This window comes from Bactrocera oleae, chromosome 2 (assembly GCF_042242935.1).
Source record: "Bactrocera oleae isolate idBacOlea1 chromosome 2, idBacOlea1, whole genome shotgun sequence".
In the NCBI taxonomy this organism is placed as follows: domain Eukaryota; kingdom Metazoa; phylum Arthropoda; class Insecta; order Diptera; family Tephritidae; genus Bactrocera; species Bactrocera oleae.
In genome coordinates this window covers 58299335-58320342 of record NC_091536.1, presented here as the reverse complement: position 1 = coordinate 58320342, position 21008 = coordinate 58299335, and the positions used below count along the sequence as shown (strand labels likewise).

At 37.9% G+C, this 21008-nt stretch overlaps 1 protein-coding gene and 1 pseudogene across 1 annotated transcript; one reads left to right on the top strand and one right to left on the bottom strand.

Annotated features, from left to right (window-relative positions):
* The first annotated feature begins 3634 nt into the window (after window positions 1-3634).
* On the top strand, window positions 3635-4685 carry LOC138859027 (uncharacterized). The gene has a single exon (XM_070113168.1). It carries the CDS (start codon window positions 3785-3787, stop codon window positions 4400-4402), a length of 618 nt encoding a protein of 205 aa, XP_069969269.1. The 5' UTR covers window positions 3635-3784; the 3' UTR covers window positions 4403-4685.
* Window positions 4686-17217: 12532 nt separating this feature from the next.
* Window positions 17218-19034, bottom strand: LOC106624646 (uncharacterized; annotated as a pseudogene).
* Between the last annotated feature and the right edge of the window lie 1974 nt (window positions 19035-21008).

Sequence of the window (21008 nt, the reverse complement as noted above, 5' to 3'; positions counted from 1 at the left end):
TAGCAGATCCCAACTGCAACACCCCCGCTCAAATAGACCTTCTATTAGGAAGCGATCTCATACCACAGATTATACTCGAAGGTATTGAGAAAATTTCAAATACACTTCTAGCACAAAATACTATTTTTGGATGGATCCTAAGTGGACTAGTTTCGGAACCAGTTACCACCATGACCACTCAGGTTGAGGAAATCTCAAACGAATACCTCAATTCACAATTAAAAAAATTTTGGGAGTTAGAAGAACTCCCCCCCATATCAATCACAACCCCTGAAGATCAGTATTGTGAAGACTTTTACAAAGCCACAACTACTAGATCAGATAATGGTCGGTACGTCGTACGACTACCACTAAAACAACAATTTCCTAACACACTCGCCTTAGGTCACTCTCGCACCTCTGCAATACAGCAGTTTTTAAGTATGGAAAAAAACTTACTTAAAAAAGGTGAGCTTAAGCCAGAATACGATGGCGTGTTAGAAGAATACCTCCATTTAGATCACATGGAGGAAGTAAGCCCATGCGAAAAAATCATAAATGGCAAATATTACTCATTTTACTTGCCTCATCACGCAGTAGTAAAGCCAGACAAAAAAACAACTAAAGTAAGAGTTGTCTTTAATGCATCAAGATCTACTAGCTCGGGGAATTCCCTAAATGATATTCTATTTACGGGACCCACGCTCCAACCAGATTTAATGCTACTCATTTTAAATTGGCGTATATTCAAATACGTATTTAACGGAGACGTCGAAAAAATGTATAGGCAAATAGTCGTACATAAAGACGATCAAGATTTTCAGCGAATTATTTTCCGAAAATCTCCCAATAGTCCGCTACGCGACTATAAACTTAAAACAGTTACCTTTGGCGTCAACTGTGCTCCATATTTAGCCATTCGAACACTCCACGAACTGGCAGAAAACACAAAGTCAGAATTTCCTCTGGCAACCAAAGTGTTAAAAACACAAACATATGTAGACGATATCTTGTCTGGAAGTCACAGTCTTCCACAAGCATACGAGTCACTCTCACAAGTGGTAAAAGCCCTCAAAACCGCAGGGTTTCCGTTGAAAAAGATAACGGCGAATCACCCTAATATATTAAAAAATATACCGCATGAAAATTTGTTAGATACTAATTTCCTTAAATTCGAAAAGGAAAGTACAACAAAAACTCTGGGGATCCAATGGAATGCGATATCTGACCAGTTTTCATACACGACAGAGTCAATATCTGCATTATCCGCCATAACAAAGCGACAAATTCTATCCTCTGTGGCAAAACTTTTCGACCCCGCAGGATGGCTTTCGCCAATTATGATACAAGCCAAAATCCTAATACAAGAATTATGGTTAGATGGAACCGACTGGGACGAACAAGTAAAACCACTTCGTTTAGAAAAGTGGTCCCAGTTTGCGAGCAATCTAAATGATATCTCACAGATACAAATCCCACGATGGGTAAATTATGCCCCAGAGCACAAAGTCGAACTACACGGCTTCTGTGACGCTTCTGAAAAGGCATATTGCGCAACTATATATGTTCGCACACAAAGCGACACTGCGACCACATGCCACTTACTAGTAGCAAAAGCAAAAGTGGCTCCTTTAAAAACAATAAGTCTACCACGACTTGAATTATGTGGAGCGCTATTACTAGCCAAACTAGTGTCCATCGTACAAACGCATTTAAACATGGCACAATATAAATTATATCTATGGTCCGATTCCGAAATCGTATTAGCATGGTTAGAAAAACCACCACATGCATGGAAGACGTATATTTCCAACCGAACGTCTCAAATACTTGACCTAGTAGGATCAGCCACTTGGCGACATGTAGCCAGTGCTGACAATCCTGCTGATCTAGGGACAAGAGGGTGCAAACCCCTGCACCTTGTCACCACCACCCTCTGGTGGAATGGCCCCCGATGGTTAACAGAATCTCCTGATTCTTGGCCACAATCGCCCATGCGCAATATAATAGCCCCAGAAAGTCGAAAAATCGACTCCTTTCACGCAACATTGCAGGATAATGACATCCTTGAGCGATTTTCCTCGTATCCCCGAGCCCTCAGGGTAATCGCTTACATGCTCAAGTTCATAGAGCGACTCAAAATTAAACTTAAGGGAGTAACTTCATTACACTCCCAATGCGATACAGTGACGCACCTAGACTTACAAAAAGCAAAGGTCGCTCTTATCGCATCTACGCAAGCGCGTTATTTCAGCCGAGAAATATTATTACTAAGAGAATCGAAGCCGATAGATAAAAAGAGCTCACTCTTAGTCTTAAATCCATTCATTGACACGAAAGGAGTACTCCGTGCGAATGGTCGGCTTGCCAATTCCAGCCTGACGTATAACGAACGTCATCCCATAGTTATCCCAGAGAAATCGCAACTTGCCACCTTATACCTTAACTATGTCCACGTGCTTTTGCTACACGCAGAACATCGCCTCATGCAACAAATAGTCCGTCAAGAGTTTTATATTCCAAGACTCAAGCCCAAAATAAAGAAATGCATTTTCATGTGCAAGATCTGCACTATGCATAAGCAGAAGATGCGAACGCAGATTATGGCAGCACTTCCACCGGAACGCTGTAACTTCGCTCTGCCTTTCACCATTACAGGTGTCGACTTTGCTGGGCCTTTTCAGATAAAGGCATCCATGTTAAGGTCTCCCACCCTCATGAAAGGCTATGTGGCTGTCTTTGTCTGTTTTACGACAAAAGCAGTACACCTCGAGCTATGTACGAATCTGACAAAGGAGGCTTTTCTCGCGGCATTTGCTCGCTTCGTCGGACGACGCGGTTTTCCGTCAAAACTCATGAGCGACAATGGCAAAACATTTATAGGAGCTCAAAGAGCCACAGAAAAACAGTTCGTGAATTTTGTCAAACAAGTCTCACCTGAAATTGTACAAAAATATGCTCACCAAGGTATTAACTGGCAGTTTATCCCTCCAAGCGCTCCTCATATGGGTGGTTTATGGGAATCAGCTGTAAAAAGCTTCAAATCCCACTTTAAAAAAGTAGCTGGAAACTACAAATTTAATTGTGAAGAATTTACAACATTATTAATTCGCATTGAAGCCGTTCTCAATTCACGGCCACTAACGGCACTCTCGCAAGATCCCTCAGATCTCACAGCCCTAACTCCAGGGCACTTTCTAAAAGGAGCACCCATTCTGGCCATACCTGAGCCAGGCGTGGAGTCGCTGTCCTTGCATAATAGATGGGAAAGAATTAAAATTCTCCATCATGATTTCAGCCGCCGATGGAAGGAGGAGTATATAAAGGACCTTCATAAAAGGTATCGCTGGAAAACTCCCGAAAAAGCGCCAAAGCTTGGAGATTTTGTCCTAATCCATGACGATTGTCTCCCCCCTACAGAATGGCGGCTTGGTTGCATAGAGAAGCTACATCATGGTCCCGACGGTCATATACGAGTAGTTGACCTCCGTACTCGAACCGGAACGCTAACCAGGCCGCTCGTTAAACTATGCTTCCTACCAATCGCAGATAACAGCGAAAACGCAAGTAATAAAAGATCCGTACAATAATATTATATATACACGCAGAAAACAAAATATCCGTCTAATAACCCAAAACCGAAATAAACCGCAAATATGATAAATCACCACAATATATACTAATACAATAATGGGTGGACTAATACGACCCCCACTAACCAAATAAAGTTGGTTAAGTTTAAAGGGATCCATTATCTATATCACTGAGTCGTAACTAAACTCGCCTTTTCTCCATACAGGTAGTTATGGACGCTGAAATGTCAATTACCCCTACGCCAACCATACGTTCGGCTGTCACTGTGCCGCGCCCTGGGGCTACCCCCGTAGCAGCGCCACGAACAACACCAGGAACAACTGTACCGACAGCTCCACGACGTGCCATGCGCCCAACGCCTACTGTAGTTTCGGAGCCGCCTCGCCTCCGCTGCCCGCTCTGTTGCCGTTCACACCGGCTGCAGCACTGTCCCATTTTTAAGGGTATGACACCCAATCAACGTCAGAAGGTGGCCCAGGCACATGGGCACTGTTTGAATTGTTTGGCCCAGACGCATGACACGCAGGAATGCGTGTCTGATATCGTGTGCCAATACTGCGACAGGCCGCATCATACCTTGCTGCATCGAAACCCAAGGCGCCCTGTCGCACGGCCCTCAGTACCCCGCCGCCATGATGCAGGCCGTCGTCCACAGCCAAGCCATGCAGCACGACCCCGTCGACGACAAGCACTCGCCGCACCCCGAACTTGGCGTCAGCTCCATAGCACCTTAACACCACACCAACCCTTAAGGCCGCAGACTCGCCGCAGGACAGGCCTCAGCAACGTCGTGGCAACGCTGCAACAACTCCAGCGACTGCTAGGCTGAACATTCGCCTAGGGGGGCCGGGATGGCTAAATGAGCTCAGCCTCCCGCCCTAATGCAGTCAACCACACCGCACAACACACCACTCACACGACAACACAACACACCACTTACAGGACAACACTGGCACACCACACCTGGAAACACCCACACACCACGCACCAAAGCAACCTTACTGGAAGCAGCAGCATACACCCACACACAATAACTCTACACACCAACATTAACAAAAGGAGGGAGGGCGATCGCGCCGACCCTCTTTTCCATCGAAAGCGCTAAACCGAGAAGTCGCAGTTGAAGTTCCGCCTTTTTTTCCACGGTCGTAGATCCCGATTATCTTTTAACAACTTATAAAGTGAAATTGTAATTTTTTGATTTTGATTGTTATAAATATTAATATCTTTATAAATACATGATATTGTAAATTGCGTAAAACGTTTGCGATAGAAATAAATTGTGTAATAATTTTCTAAACTTTTACAAATACGTGAGCGTTTAGTGGAACGAAAAGGTGAGGAAAACTTACAAAAGTGAATAGACTTAATGAGGGAATCCGAAATTCTGTACGCATGAGTCGTAAAACTAGCTGGTTGCCACCATGTAGGGTAATTGAGTGGGTAAATTGGGTGAGTAGTTTTTTTAATCGACTGCTATAGGTTAGTATAATCGGAGACGCTCGTTATATGATAATGCGGCTGAATTGCTCAATCGGCCATTAGCTCGCATTATTCCTTTGGGATCGATTAAAGGGTTTCAATTGGGTCGAAACTATACTTTTTCTGTGTATGTATCCGTGCCACCAGAGGGCATTATTCACCATTTCCAGAGGTGTGCATCCGCGACTACCCTGATCTGCCGGATTGTCCTGGCTTTCGATTGACGCCAATTTTCGGTTCCAATCTTTTCTGCAATTGTGGCAACTCGATGGGATACAAAGGTTGTCCATGAGCATGGGGGTTTGCTTAGCCAGGAAAAACCATTGTAGAATGCGTCCAAAGGTGAGTGCGGTACTGAGTAATGTTTAATTGGGGTAGGGTCGCATCCACTAGATTCGCCAGAAGAACCGCTCCGCAAAATTCTAGCCTTGGTAAAGATATACTTTTTATTGGGGACACACGAGTCTTGGACACAAAAAGAGTTGTCCAGGTGTTTGTGTTTGTAGAATCACTGACATATAGGTTTGCTGCGTAAGCTTTTTCTGATGCGTCAGAGAATGGGTCTCTCAAGGAATTTGATTAAGATTTAGGGGTTCGTATTCCTTTATGAAGGTTTTTCAGCGACTTTCATCCCAATCGGATTTATCGACCCATATCTATTGCAGTATTATTTTGACTGTGACTACAACGGGACTGAGCCAACCAGCTGGGTCGAACCATTTTGCTATAATCAATAATACTTCTCTTTTCGTAAACGTGGATAGGGTTAATAAGAAAAAAAAATGCAACTTTTTTTGCATTCCATCTGATCCCCAGTGTTCATTCCGATAAACTGAGTAAGTTAGTTATTGGATTGGTGTTCTTGTGAGATTCCAGATAAGACTTTTGGGTCATTTGAGGTCCATTTGCGTAGAGAAAATCCTGCGGACTTCAAAGATGAAGTGAGTTCGTCTCGTGCCACCTTCGCAGTTACTACGTCATGTGCTCCTGCAAGTACATCATCGACGTACATTCCGTTTCGAAGTATCTCTGCTGCCAGTAGGTGGGTTCCTTGTACATCATTCGCTAATTTGAGGAGAGTACGGATAGCTAAATATGGGGCACAGTTAATACCAAACGTAACAGTTTGTAATTCAAAATCTTCGCCTAGTTGAGCGATCTTCTAAATAAGATTCTTTGAAACGGAGTGTGTATTCTTTCAACAAGTATTTGAAGATACATTTTTTGAATATCTGCATTGAATACGATTCGAAACATACGTTTTTTGACAATTTTGTTCGCAAAGTATATCCAAAGTTGAGTGTAGAGGCTTTTTCGGAACTTCTTCGACTTTCCAAAATTGTGTGAGCAACTTGTCTGGGGTCATTTTACTGACAAATGATAATATTGAGGGTGAGATGGGTTTTTTAGGTGTGGGTCCGGAAAGAATTCAATATAGTTCTGTTTTCTTGGGCTAGTAATGACCCGAGTACATTTCTCTGTACGCCACTGAGAATTATTTGTGGGTACAGATCACTTCCGATAAGGATGTCGACAGGTCTGGGTTTATAGAAGTGAGGGTCAGCTAAGCTAAACCCGAATTGTTTTTTGGAAATTATTCTATCAAGTGAGTGAGTGGGTAAGTTATCGGTTAAAGTTTTTAAGATAAACGCGTGGGTTGTTATCTTAAATTCCCTTTTTGTTGGTGAACGGAGGGCAAGTTCGCAAGTTTTGGTAGCTGTTGCCGAGACTGTGTGGTCTGTGTTGTTCAATCCGGTCACATGTGCGCTTTTCTTGAATGTGGGTATGTCCAATTTTTTGTGGAACTTCGGAAGCTTCCCGAGTCGATTAGTGCTCGAGCTGTATATAATTGCCCTTTGCAAGAAATTTGCACTATGGCAGTACCTAGCAAAATCTGCTTCCTACTAGAGTTATGTGGGTCTTGGGTTTTACTTTCAGTGGACTGTAAGAGGGTTGAGTAGGCTTGCGGATTTGTGTTAGGATTAAGGGCTTGAAGATACTACTATTGTTTGAGTCAAGAGTCGGGTTTGATGCTCTTGATCCTAGCGGGAGGGATTGGGAGTGGTATGGGACATCCCTATGCAGAAGAGTGTTGTGTTTCTTTCAACATATTCTGCATGAGTATTTGCTCTTGCAATCTTTGAAGCTATGGGATAATGCAAGGCAATTAAAACAGTAACCATTATTTTTTACTACGTTTATTCGGGTCTCAACATGGATATTCTCGAATGGAATGTTGTATTTATGTAGAACCCATTTACAACTCTCAATGTCTTGGGGTTTTTTTGAGATGATGCTGCCTCTTACAGGGTTTTCACTAGCGTGTGAAAAACTCAATGTCGAAGTACCAGAGACGTTCGCGTGAAAGGTATTAAATTTCCTGTCTTTTCCTTTTCTATATGGCCCGAATCCCGAATTCCTGTCGGATTGGGTAACTGGAACGGGGTCAGTTAGATTTCCTACTTACTGCTTCCAAAGATTTGTATCTATGGGTGAGAAACGCGTCGAAAGTTTTCCATGATGGTATTTCGGAGTTGTCTTCTAGAGTGTCCTCCAATTGATGAAATAAAGTTTTGGGTAGTTTCAAGCCAAACAAGAAGATTAAGATTGGGTCCCAACTAGTAGTGTCTATGTATACATTATGAAGATTTGTAAGACAATTGTTGACGGTCCTCTGAAGGTGTTTAATCGCGATTCCACTTTCTTGGTTTGCATGGGGTAAATTGAACAAAATTTTTAAATGCGCGTTGACTTGAAATCGTTTTTTTTTTGTATTGCGATACCAGATCCCTCCATGCCATCAAGAAACCATCATTTGTTAATGGCGCGTTTTTAACTATTGCTCTTGCTTCTCCTTGGGTTTTTTGAATTTGGTGAAACAGTTTCTCCACGTTACTAATTTTATGATTGTTTACATATATGGCCGTAAACATGGCTCTGAATGAGGGCCAGGTTACGAAGTCGCCATAAAATATGTCCGTGTCACAAGGGGGTAGATGAATTGAAGATCCTATGTCCCACGATGTGTTTTTATCTGAAGCTCGTTCTTTTATTGATGGGGTTGATTGGGGTTAATTGATGAACTTTTTTAAATATTTCTTTAACTTTTTAAAAGTCAATAGTCTCACCGGGTTTTTGTAAGGTGCTACGAAAGACATCGTACGACTTGTTCGCCTTGTCGTAAATAGCATTGAATTGAACTCTTTTTATTTCCAGAGTATAAACGGACTCATCTTCGGGGTGGGTTTCGTAATGTTCTTCGATATATTCGAATAAATCCGAAATACAGAATTTAAATTCTTCCATTTTCGATAGACAATTTACATATATATAATTTTTTTTTTTCAATAAATCGGGTGGCAACAATTTATAAAATTGAAATGAAACGAATAATAAATTTAAAGTAATTTTTCTTTATTTAAATTTTAATAAGCGAATTCCCGAATGCTAGCGAATTTCCCAAAAAAAATTTTATGCGTGTCTTATATGTGCACAATATTTAAAGTTCAGATGAACGAAAGTTTACTACTGGGTCTTTTGCATTTTTTTCTACAGAGTTTTTTGCTTCCTCGCAATGTACTAGCAATGAATATTTAACAGAGCGGGTAATGCAATTTGAATATATCTATACATTATATATATAAGTGTATGCACGAATAGGTACCAGGAGTAACGCTACTTGGCTCTCAAAAAATATATATTATATGTTGTAAGTACGTACTTATGTATAATAAGCAATGTACTAAACGGAATATGGTAATAACAAATTCGCAAATACTTTGCACTTAATACCTGTTAAGCACAAGATTTATTTTATTATATATATTTGTTTTCACATTGCCCTTTTATTCCGTATTGCACTGATATATTATTATTTTTATTTTAATTTGGGTCTATGTACTCACATTTTTTCCACGTATGTAATGCTTGTTGCTGTTGTAAATCCAAGTTTGTGGTTAATTGGGTGGGTTTATTTTATCGGGAACGAATCCGGCTTGAAGGACCAAAATGTCGGGGTGCTCTACATTCAACAAAAATTAACTTTAATGTTTTTGAGTATATAGGGTATAAATGTTAATGTGTGTGTTTGTTAAGGGTTATATGTATAATTTGATTTTTATGTTATGTGTAAGTATAGACTTAAGTAATATAAATTAAACATAAATTTAATTGTCCGTCCGAGTTGATATATGCTCCTGCCTGCTGATTTGTTCTTATTGGATTCATGAGCTATGTTGGTGCTGTTGAGCCTTTTGCATTGTCCTCTTATTCGTATTTATACGAGTTTGAAAAACAATGGATGTATTTTAATTTGGTATGAACACACTTTTTTGAGATAAAGTGAACTCACCGAATGCCACAGTCAACATTTCAAGTGCCTAGTTCTTTGAAAAGTAAAAAATCGAAAAGCACACAAAAACGTGACTAACATTTTCTGTTGTCAAAAACAAACTTCGACTCCGATCGTCCAACTTGTATGACAGCAATATGCTATAATCATTTGATCTAAACAATTTCTTCGGAGCTTGCACTATTGCTTTAAATAATAGTCCGTTCCAAATTTCGTAAAGATATCTCGTCAAATATAAGTTTTCCAGGCAAGCACTTAATTCCGATAGTTCAGTTCTATCGTCGTCCGATATCGATATTTTTGACAAATGAGCAGCTTCTTTGTAAGAAACGGTCATATACTAAATTTAAGATTGATATCTCAAAAACTGAGAAGCTAGTTCGCGTATATGCAGTCAGACAAACGGACAGACGGACATGGCTAATCAACATGCTGTTCATTTATGTATATATTTTATAGTATCTTCGACGTTTCCTTCTGGGTGTTACAAACTTCGTGGCAAACTTAATATACCCAGGATATTAAAAAAAAACAAAAATAATTATTTAGAACAATATTCATACATATTGTTCCTAGCTAATTACACATTAAAAGTCCACATTTGCCCATTTCAGGGATAAAACACAAGCAAGCAAGATTGCATACAAAACAGCATACTTACATATGTACACAGCAAAAGCGGTCTCTTCAATCCGTGTATTAGGGTGTACCTATATACCAAACATTTGGACATAAGAAATAAAAATAAGTTAAAAGTGGGGTTCTTAATAATTAAATTAAGAAAATAATAAACTTCTATCACAAAATATTAGGTGAAGTAAAAAGTTCGTTCGGTTTTTATCTAAGAGATGGCGTTATTGTCCATAGTACTAGTGTTACGTGTCGCATCATGTCATACTATACGGCGCTGAAAACGAGTTTGTTCGCGTTAAAAGTTTGTCTTTGACAGTTTTTCGATTGATACACTCAGTTCGTTGTGAGCGCTCGTCAAAGATGGACACCAGCAAAGAGAAAATTCGCTATATTTTACAATTTTTCTTCGATCAAGGCGAAAAAGCAGCCAAAGCGGCTGAAAAAATTAATTTAGCTTATGAGCCCGATACTGTAAACGAACGTGTAGCACAAAAGTGATTTGCTAGGTTCCGTTCCGGTAATTTTGATGTCAAAGATGCACCACTCGTCGAGAGGCCTGTCGTCGAAAATTGCGATAAAATAATGGAAATAGTGGAAACAGACCGTCACGTGAGCACTTATTTAATTGCTGAGGAACTAAAGATAAGCCAGAAAACCGTTTAGAACCATTTGCATAACCTGGGATTCAAAAAGGAGCTCGATGTTTGGGTGTCACACGAACTAACGCAAAAAACATGATGGACCGAATTTCCATCTGCAAATCGCTGCAGAATCGCAACAAAATCGACCCGTTTCTGAAGCGGATTGTGACTGGCGATGAAAAATGGGTCACTTATGACAACATCGAGCGCAAACGGTCGTGGTCAAAGCTCGGGAAGCGGCCCAGACGGTAGCCAAGACCGGATTGACGGCCAGGAAGGTTTTGCTGTGTTTTTGGTGGATGGGCCAGGAATCATCTACTGCGAGCTGCTCCCCTATGGCCAAACGCTCAATTCGGCCCTCTACTGCCAACGACTGGACCGCTTAAAGGCAGCACTCATCCAGAAGAAGCCATCTTTGATCATCAGAGGCCGAATTGTGTTCCATCAGGACAACGCCAGGCCACACACGTCTTTGGTGACTCGCCAGAAGCTCCTGGAACTCGGATGGGAGGTCCTAATGCACCCACCTTATAGTCCGGACCTGGCACCAAGTGATTACCATATTTTCCTGTCCATGACGAACGCGCTTAATGGTGAGAAGTTAGCCTCAAGAGAGGCCTGTGAAAATTGGCTCTCCGAGATTTTTGCCAATAGGGACGCAACCTTCTACGAGACGGGTATACTGAAGTTTGCATCTAGTTGGCAACAAGTTTATGAACAAAACGGCACATATTTGACTTAAATCGGACAAATGCACACAAAGTTATCATCTTTTGAAAAATCAATAAAAAACCGAACGAACTTTTTACTTTACCTAATATAATCGAAATTCTGACAGAATCCTTTTTATACTCCCGCAACTTGTTGCTACAGAGTATAATAGTTTTGTTCACCTAACGGTTGTTTGTATCACCTAAAACTAATCGAGTTAGATATAGAGTTAGAGATATATAAATGATTAGGAAGAAGAGACGAGTTAAAATCCGGGTGACTGTCAGTCCGTCCGTCCGTCCGTGCAAGCTGTAACTTAAGTAAAAATTGAGATATCTTTATGAAACTTGGTACACACGTTTCTTGGCACCGTACGACGGTTAGTATTGCAGACGAGCGTAATAGGACTACTGCCACGCCCACAAAACGCCATTAATCAAAAACAAATAAATTGCCATGACTAAGCTTCACAATAATATACAAGACTCTTATTTGGACTACAGGATCACATTAGGGAGGGGCATATGCCGTTAAAATTTTTTTTTAAGTGGGCGTGGTCCCGCCCCTAATAAGTTTAATGTGCATATCTCCTATACCACTGAAGCTATAATAACAGAATTCACGGAGAACAAATGTTTGTAGCATCTTTATCAACGGTGTGAACCCCGCCCACTCACCATATAACGGTACTGTTATAAACTACTAAAAGCGCGATAAATCTAGCACTAAATATATGGTATAAGATGGTTTTAAAGGAACCACGTTCAAAACTTGATAGTGGGCGTAGCACCGCCCACTTTTAGGTGAAAGCCCATATCTTGGGATCTGCTAAACCGATTTTAACCAAATTCGGTGCATAATACTCTTCTCATATTTCTATATTATAGTACGAATATGGGGGAAATCGGATTACAGCCACGCCTATTTCCCATGTAACAGCATTTTAAATTTCATCTGATGTGTTCACTTTCCATTATGCAAATCAAGCAACAATGATTATATCGGCGTAAAACTTTGCGTGAATAATACGTTTAAAGTATGCCACCTTGGGGCCAAAATTTAATTTTATTTTAATTTTATTTAATAAATCGAACCAAAACTGTTTAAGCCCCTAAGTACTAAATATGTGGATCCCAGTGCCTATAGTTGACGTTCTACCGAAAATATCAGTCAATCCACAAAGAAATCTCAAACGAGTATACTATTTGACTTTGCGAGATTATAAAATGTTTTTTTACATCCGAACTTAGCCCTTCCTTACTTGTTTGATAATAGTATGTCTGCATGTCATACATGTGTTGAATCGGATCAATACTTATCTTAGTTCCCATATAAGTACCTAATATAAAGATTTAAGATGTAAACTATCAATTAAAATTAGAGTGCATGTTTTCCTAATAATAGTGTACCTTTGTGTAAGATGGGTAAAATTGGGTGAAAACTTGACCCAGCCTCTATGTAACTAATTCAGTACTACCCCCAACTCCTATATATTTTCGTTTTTCTAACCAGTTTCATGGCGAATAAGCCGTTCAGTGTGTAAGTTATATAGGGTGATCCTTTTCGAGGTTCCCTACTTTTTAAAAGAAATAATATACAGAAACTTCAAATCTAATGGGGAATGTTTATTATCGTTCGAAGTATTAATTGGCATTTATTTTTTTAAGATTATCTTTTTCAAATGTTGAACGCGGCTACGTCTCAGATGGTTCATCCGTTGAGTGTAATTTTCGACTGGTTACTGGCGAATGACACGCGTGATGCTTGGCTCCGAGGCCTCAATCGAAGCGAGATTGTTCGCAAAGACTTTAGATTTTACATATCCCCACAGGAAAAGTCTAACGGTGTGATATCACACGATCTTGGTGGTCAATCGACCGGCCCAAAATGTGAAATTATCTGCCTACCGAAGTATTCTCTCAATAAATCCATTGATTGACGTAATGCACGGGAGGTAGTGCCGTTATATTGAAACCAAATCTTGCCGAGATCACGAGTTTCAGTTTCAGGCATCAAATAGTCAGTTATCATGGCGCGATAACGGTCGCCATTGACAGTTACATTCTCACCAACATCATTTTTATCGAAATATGAACCGATGATTCCACCTCTCTTTAGGTTGTTCTTATACCATATATGTCTAAATGATGAGGATGACGAGACGAATTGAATACAATACAATTGTTTATTTAATCTCAACCATCTTCACTGCAAGAAAAACATACGTATTAACATCAGATCAGGTTAGATGTGAGTGTTCAAATATTTTTTGTGTCGGAATAGATTTTTCCCCTTGAGCTAATTTTATGCTAATAGCGATTTGTAATGGTTTTTTGAGTGGCCGACTTTAAAAAATACAGTGGTTAAGATAACGAATTAAATGAATATACTTTTCAAATAAAATAACAATCTTGATATCCTGAAGCAAGTGTTGTACTTTTTATATTTATGTATTCCAACCTTTATTGCACGTAATAATATTACATCACCGAAGAAACGCTTGCACATATCTAAAATATATAATATTTGCTCGTCTATCAATCATCAACGAACATTTTGTAGTTGAGTGTTAAATTAGATGCATCAAAGTTATTGAGGTTTGCCATGGTTAATCAAGAGAGTGATTGATTAATAGTACAAGTTGGTGATGTATTTGTGGTCATTTGATTGAGATTATATATAGGTATAAGCCGTAAGTTTAAAGTTATTGGTACTCTTGTAAACGTGTGGTCGTGAATTATGACTGTTGATAATAATAGCTTCTCAATTAACCATATTCTCTGAATAAATTTTGTAAATTTTCAACCTTTCATAAATTTCTCATTAAAGCCACACTATTTAGTGCCATTGGAATTTTTTCTGAATACAAAAATTCTGACAACATATAAGATTTACTTTGACATAATGGCGTAATATATTTATATTATGTGAACGAGGGGTAAGCAACCTCTACATATAAGATCCTTTATCTGCTTAATCCGTATATCTACTTGAAAACTTGTTTGCAAAAAAATGTATTCAATAGTTCAGTAAGGTCTTTTAATAACCAATTTGTAAATTCAATATACATTTCAATCAACGTTTATAGAATACAAGGTTGTGACAACCTTGACGTCATTGAACCAACATCGTCATACTTACAGTGGGACGAATTTGAAAAAAAAAAATCATTAGTTATATTCCTGTTTTTTTATTTTTCGTTTTTTTCAAGTTATTAATTAATATATATCTATGCACACTAAGATAGACTTAAACCAACTATGTTCATATGTCAAACTTACCCAATTTGAATAGGATGTATTCTTTGAAATCATCCACTTTAAAATTATTGGAGCAAAATTGTGAATTTTGAATACGCTCTGCATCGCAATTGACAATCCAATGATTTTTAAACTTTCATTATTGGAAAATCTTAAGAAATGTAAGAGTAAAGAAATTATATATCAAAAATAAAATAACAAAAACATATTAAAAGACTATGGCAACCAACAATTTTGTATTCTATGAACGTTGCATTTCACTTACACTGCTTACCATTATACACATACATAGGCAAACATGGATTGTACTCATAAATCTCTTTTTTTATCTCATTTGCACAAACTTTGTAAAAAGAACAATATGTAGATGTACAGATGTATGTATGAAAATAATAATTAAAACAAGTTAGCGCGACCCGTCTACTAATAAATCTATAGAGCATATCTCACAAACCACTAAAGCTATTGCAATAAAACTTCCTGAGAGGAAAATACTTCTTCATGTATTGTAAAAATCGGTTAAATCAGATAAAAACCACGACGGGCGATAACTCAATTAATAAATACAAAAGGAGCATTAAATTTAACACCCGTGATATGACAGACAGGATTCGGTACCAGAATTAGATAATGGGAATGGCACCGCCCACCATATTGCAAGAACGGCTAAACTAATTTATTTAATTTATGCAGAGCAAAAAATTCCGACGCACCACTAAAATTTTGGTTCCGCAATTCTATTAATATTATATCTTGTTACTGTGTAATTCTGAATTACTTTAAGCAAGTTGTAGTATAAGAGGTTGCTTTTGTGTTGAATAAAGCATACACCGGAGCCAGGCTTAGCTATTTATTGCACCTTCGTGATTATTCCAATAACTCACGTATACCATACTAATTGATTTTGTTATAAAAGTAAAGTATATTTCAAGAAAAACCTAAAATTATTAATAAAGGAATGCAACATATGGCAATGATATAAATTAAAATTACTATATTGTGGGATATCCTTTTTTTCTAGACAACAGCACACTTCACGGTAGGAAGCTTGTAGTTATCGCTAAATTAAAACTATTTCTAATTTTGCCAATGACAATGGGCAGCTGTAGTATTGTCATTAATATGTGAAATGTAAAATTATTAAAAGCTCCAGTATAATTTGTAGTAACACTTAATAATTTAAATCAAAAAAATCGACCTTTTTACTTTTTTTTTGCATAAAAAATTTCAATTTTAACGAAATATTTAAAACTCAATGAAGGGAAAGGTTTTAATACAGCATCAACGAAATTGTCTATATCAGATGTTTGAGATGTCGCTGCCATCTTCAAAATGTTCAAGAAGCTGGCTTCAAGATGACATTTGCAACCAACCAAGAAAATTTCGCTTTCGTGTCGTGTCGTCGTCTTTGTGTGCTGTCTAAATAACTGTGCCAATAAGAGCATGTGTATGTTAGTATTTGACAGATGCTGCCTGTCGCTTGTCGTCGTTGAATATAATTAAAATGAGTGAAAAGAAGGCTAAAGGAGTCCAGGTTATGTAAATGTACTTTACTGTTGATTCGGGGAGTTTTGTTACGTGTTTAAATTTACAATTTCAATGAAAATATATGTTCATGCTCCACAATGATATCAATAATTCTAATCCAATCAGAGTTCCCCAGTACTTCCACTGGTTCCAGAGGATCAAGAGGGAAAACAGTCTACAAGTTCTGAACCTTCTACACATGTTAATTCAGAGGGATATCAAATTATTCATTGGAAAAGTTTTGTTGCCATTCTCGAGTTCACAAGTTCCGTTGGGTTCACAAGTTCCGGACCATGATATTTTAGAACGCTCAGAATATTGTGAGCAGCCGGTAATTCTTGCCTGATTTTATTGTCAATTTTTCATTTCGTCATTACTATTTTACAAGTCCTCAAAGATAAATTCTCTTTAGAAATGATTAATGGTAGAAATAATCCAACGAAACCAAAAGGGGGGAATGTTCACATAAATTGTGTCAATTTCATAATTTATTTCATGAGAATAAGGAGTACTAAATTATATGAAGGTTTCTTTAAAATACTGAAAAATCGTGGCGTCAAAAATTTTGAATTGAGGATGTATGTGTAAACAAAAGAGGTTATGTGCAGCCGGCATTTAATAATATCACAAATTCTTACCTAATTGTAAATATTATAAACATTCCTTCTAACGCATCCAACACATAATTAATGTTTAGAAAATAATCGTAGTTAAATTTAATAATTTCATATATCATAAACAGGTAAGGAGGGGATAACTTCGGGTGTAACCGAACTTTTTATACTCTTGCAACTTGCAAGGATAAAAGCCGGCTAAATACCTTCACCCTCTCGGTAGGGGTGCTGAAAAGTTTTGTCCTGAGTGTATTGTAGCTTTAGCGGTTTAGGAGATGTCCACATTAAACCTATTCTTCGGGGTCATGCCCACTTTTAAAAAATATATATCTATCTCGATTAGTTTGAGAGTATAAAAATAAAAACGTTGGGATGCGAACTTACATACATATATAATATTATACATAAATAAGTTTGTGGGTATAAACAATAAGTTAAGGAAATTCCAAAAACATTGTGCAAACATAGTATTACATATATACATATGTAGTCAAATTCGCAATTAATGTCATCGTCCAAACGTTGTTGGCGATGATCGAATAGCTCAACTAAACGTAAGTGCCGGTAGTAGAACATTTCTAAGTGTATAAGTATGTCCATCTCTAGGAATAATCATAAGTTTGAGTGGCTGCTCTTTGGTATTTTGGAGTCTAAAATTGACAAAAAATGCTCAATCGGATTTAAATACGGCGATTGAGCAGGCAAGTTCGGTTTTTCATTGAAGTTTTCTGCCAAAAAGTGAGTAGCCAGGTGAGGTGTGTTTTTGGGGTCGGAAAAGCCGAACACAAGAATTTAACTCCATTCCTCATTACCAAAGTATTCTCATCTTGATTTAAGAATGACGAAATAAGAAAATCATACTCTTCAACAAAATTATTATTAATTTCTCACAAAAATGTTGCACTTATGATGTGTCCTATGTTCTTCAGGTTTTTCTAAATTCTACAAAACATAAAATATTAAAGTTTTCCTTATATCGAAATATGCATATAAAAATAATAAAAAATTAAAATCAAACAAAATGTACAAGACCATTCTGAATGCCTCTCCAGCATAGAACCAATTATTGTTTGTATTTTATTCAGCGTCTGCATCTTTTCCTTATGACGCCTTTTGCGGCCCTGCTCTTTTTTCTGCGTGATTTCAGGAACCATCTACTGGGTCGATTTCTTTTTTTCAATGTCCTTTGATTTTGGGCTGGGTGTTGACGTAATTTTTATTGCAGCAGCTTGGCTTCCCATTTGAACTTCGGGTGTAATTGAATCATCTATGCTGATGCTCTTCTTCGATCTCAATTCTTTGCCAACCAGAAGTATGGTTGATTTCTACCGAAGCCTTTTCTTCTCAGCACAGTTTTGTATCTTTCCTTACACTTTTTTGCCATTTTTCCATTGTATTTTTATTTCTCATAGCCTTAATTGGCCCAATTTCTGGAAGGTATAAGGAATATCAGTCGAGAAGAAGAGGCCTCTCACTATTTGTCCACACTGAAATAAAAACATATATAATACCACCAAACGGTGTTTTAAATGTGCTAACAGTTCTCATATAGCAAGAGATCTTTAGTAATTTATATGTTTCAAATGTGGACAAACCGGACATATTGCAACTAATTGTCAGAGGACCAAAATTACGTGCAAAACAGAAACTGGTAGAGTAAACAACAAAACAAATCCGCAGGTTCAAAAAGTGGAAGAACATAGCATTGAGGCATTTTAAAAAGCTTGACTTATAATAGTGCAACCTTTTCGGCATTAATCGATACTTGATGTGATTTCTTTTTATTACGATATGAGACTGTATTAGTTTTGAGCGGAAATATAGAATAAATGGAAGATAAGCAGTGCTAGGAGGTAATAATTAAAGCGTACATAATCAATACATTGGGAAGTTTTGCTATCGAAGTTATACGTAGTTCGAAAACGAAAACTAATAACCGGAAATTATAAAACAAAAGAACCAGATGTAGATTTGTCACATTTGAAGGAAGCCGATGTCAAAACAGTAAAACAGTTAATTCTCAGCTATAAACCAAGCGAGGCGCCTGTATCCCCAATTTCAATGAACAGTTGATGAACTGAAATTTGAAATTTTATAAATGAGCAAGTAGAAAAGTGGTTAAAGGAAGGAATCAATATATGTAGTAGGGTGGGCCGAAAATCATTTTTTTTTAGAATTTTCATTATTAATAACGAAAATATTTTTCTTTGTTAAAAAAAATAATATTTTCAAGAAAAAAAAATTTTTCGGTCGACATCTTAGGCTTAACAAATCCAAATATATCGATCGGAAATTTAATTCTCTTCAAAAATAGAAATAAATTGTATCTGATCTTATTATTTTCATAGGGAATTCTATTTTCTACTGCAAAAATGTAAAAACAATTTTTCTAGAGTTGATTGTTACTGAAATAACGACCATTTCGCTATATGGTAACAAAAAAAAATTTCCAAAAACTTTTAACTTTAACTGGATTTGGCAAGCCTAAGATGTCCACCGAAAATTTTTTTTTTTTAACAAAGAAAAATATTTTCGGTATTAATAATGAAAATTCTAAAAAAACGGATTTTCGGCACACCCTAATATGTAGTCCATCAGAATATGCGTCGCCTATAGTAGTTGTGTTCAAAAAGGTGGCAGCAAACAACTTTGCTGCGATTTCAGACGTTTAAATGCGAAAAAAAAATTTTCCAATGCCGTTGATAGACGATGTAATTGAAAAACTTTTTCATGTACTGGTAGAGAATAGTTCTAGAAAGTACACATAATTTGTAACGGAATTTTAAATCACCGGCGGTATTTTCGCGATTTATATTTGCGGTTCTGAGAGACATGGTACAAGACTTAACAGTTGAAGCTTCTGAGGTTTGCTCTAAAAGTATCGCAAATTTTGAATTTTCGCGGTCTACGAGTATTCGATTTTCGATTGTTTTGTTGCATTATGTTGGTACTCATATCCCGCAGAGCTGAGGAATATAATACGAAAATTAAATGGAGTAAATATATAGTCGTGATACAAAAAGTGGACTTTCTGGGTTATAATGCAAAAAACGGTACCATTAAACCTTCAGAAGCAAAAACAAGAACTGTCTCAAATTTTGTTTGCACCTTGACAGAAAAGCATTGCACCGCTTTTTAGGCTTAACATCATATTTTAGGGAGTTTATAGAAGCTTCCACTATAATAGTCAAACCACTTATTGATCTGTTAAGGGGAGACTCGAAATTTGAATTGACTGATAAACATTTGATAGCATTCCAACAACTGATATCAGCCTTAGTCAAAGCGCCTGTGTTGAAGTTATTTAATCCTAAAGCAGTAACTGAAGTTCACACGGATGCTAACATGTATGGTTACGAGGCTGTAGATGATCAGGAATATCATCCTGTTCAGTACATGAGTAGAAAGTGTAAACCGTCTGAAAAAACTATCATTCATATGAGCATGAAATATTAGCAATAGTAGAAGCACTTAAAAAATGGCGACTTCATCTTTTGGGACTTAAATTTTCAATTATCACAGATTGTAATGCTTTTACGATGACAATAATCTGATAAGTGTATCTCGATGAAACACTTAGACGCTTTAAGTAGAATATCATGTGTGAAAACACGGTTGTACATCGGTTGAATCAAGCTCAGCAGGGAGATCCCAAAGGTATTGATCCTGCGTCTGCACACTGCAGTCTATCAGCAGGTGTTCTGGGGTTTCCGGCTCCATTTCACAGAACCGACAGCTTTCACAAGAAGCCTGGCCCATGTTGTATAAATGCTTCTTGAGTTTGCAATGGCCAGTGTAGAATGCGACAAGTAGCCGGAATTTATTTCTTGGGAGATTGATTACATTTTTAAACCTACTGAGGTTGTATTATTGCATTAGCAACCTGGCATGGCGCATGCCTTGGAGTTGTTGCCAATGTCTCTCTGCCTACTCTTTCCTCCTTGCAGAGCAGCCCCTTTATGATACGAGGATCAACCGCAATCAGCATCACTTCCAGTGCTGTTGTCGGGCACGTACGCATTGCACCCGACACTCAGATGCAGGCAAGTCGTTGCAGGTTCGATAGTTGAAGTCCCACCCAAGTCTGCGATGCTTGTGAAGCCCAAGCCACCGCCCCATATGTAATAAGCGGTCTCACGATCATAGTGTACATCCACCTGATAATCCTTGGGTTACAGCCCCAGGATTTCCCGGCGAATCGATTGCACACCATGAG

Excerpts from the sequence above, each read along its gene's own strand:
- LOC138859027 (XM_070113168.1), top strand. The coding sequence starts at position 3,785 with ATGGACGCTGAAATGTCAATTACCCCTACGCCAACCATACGTTCGGCT.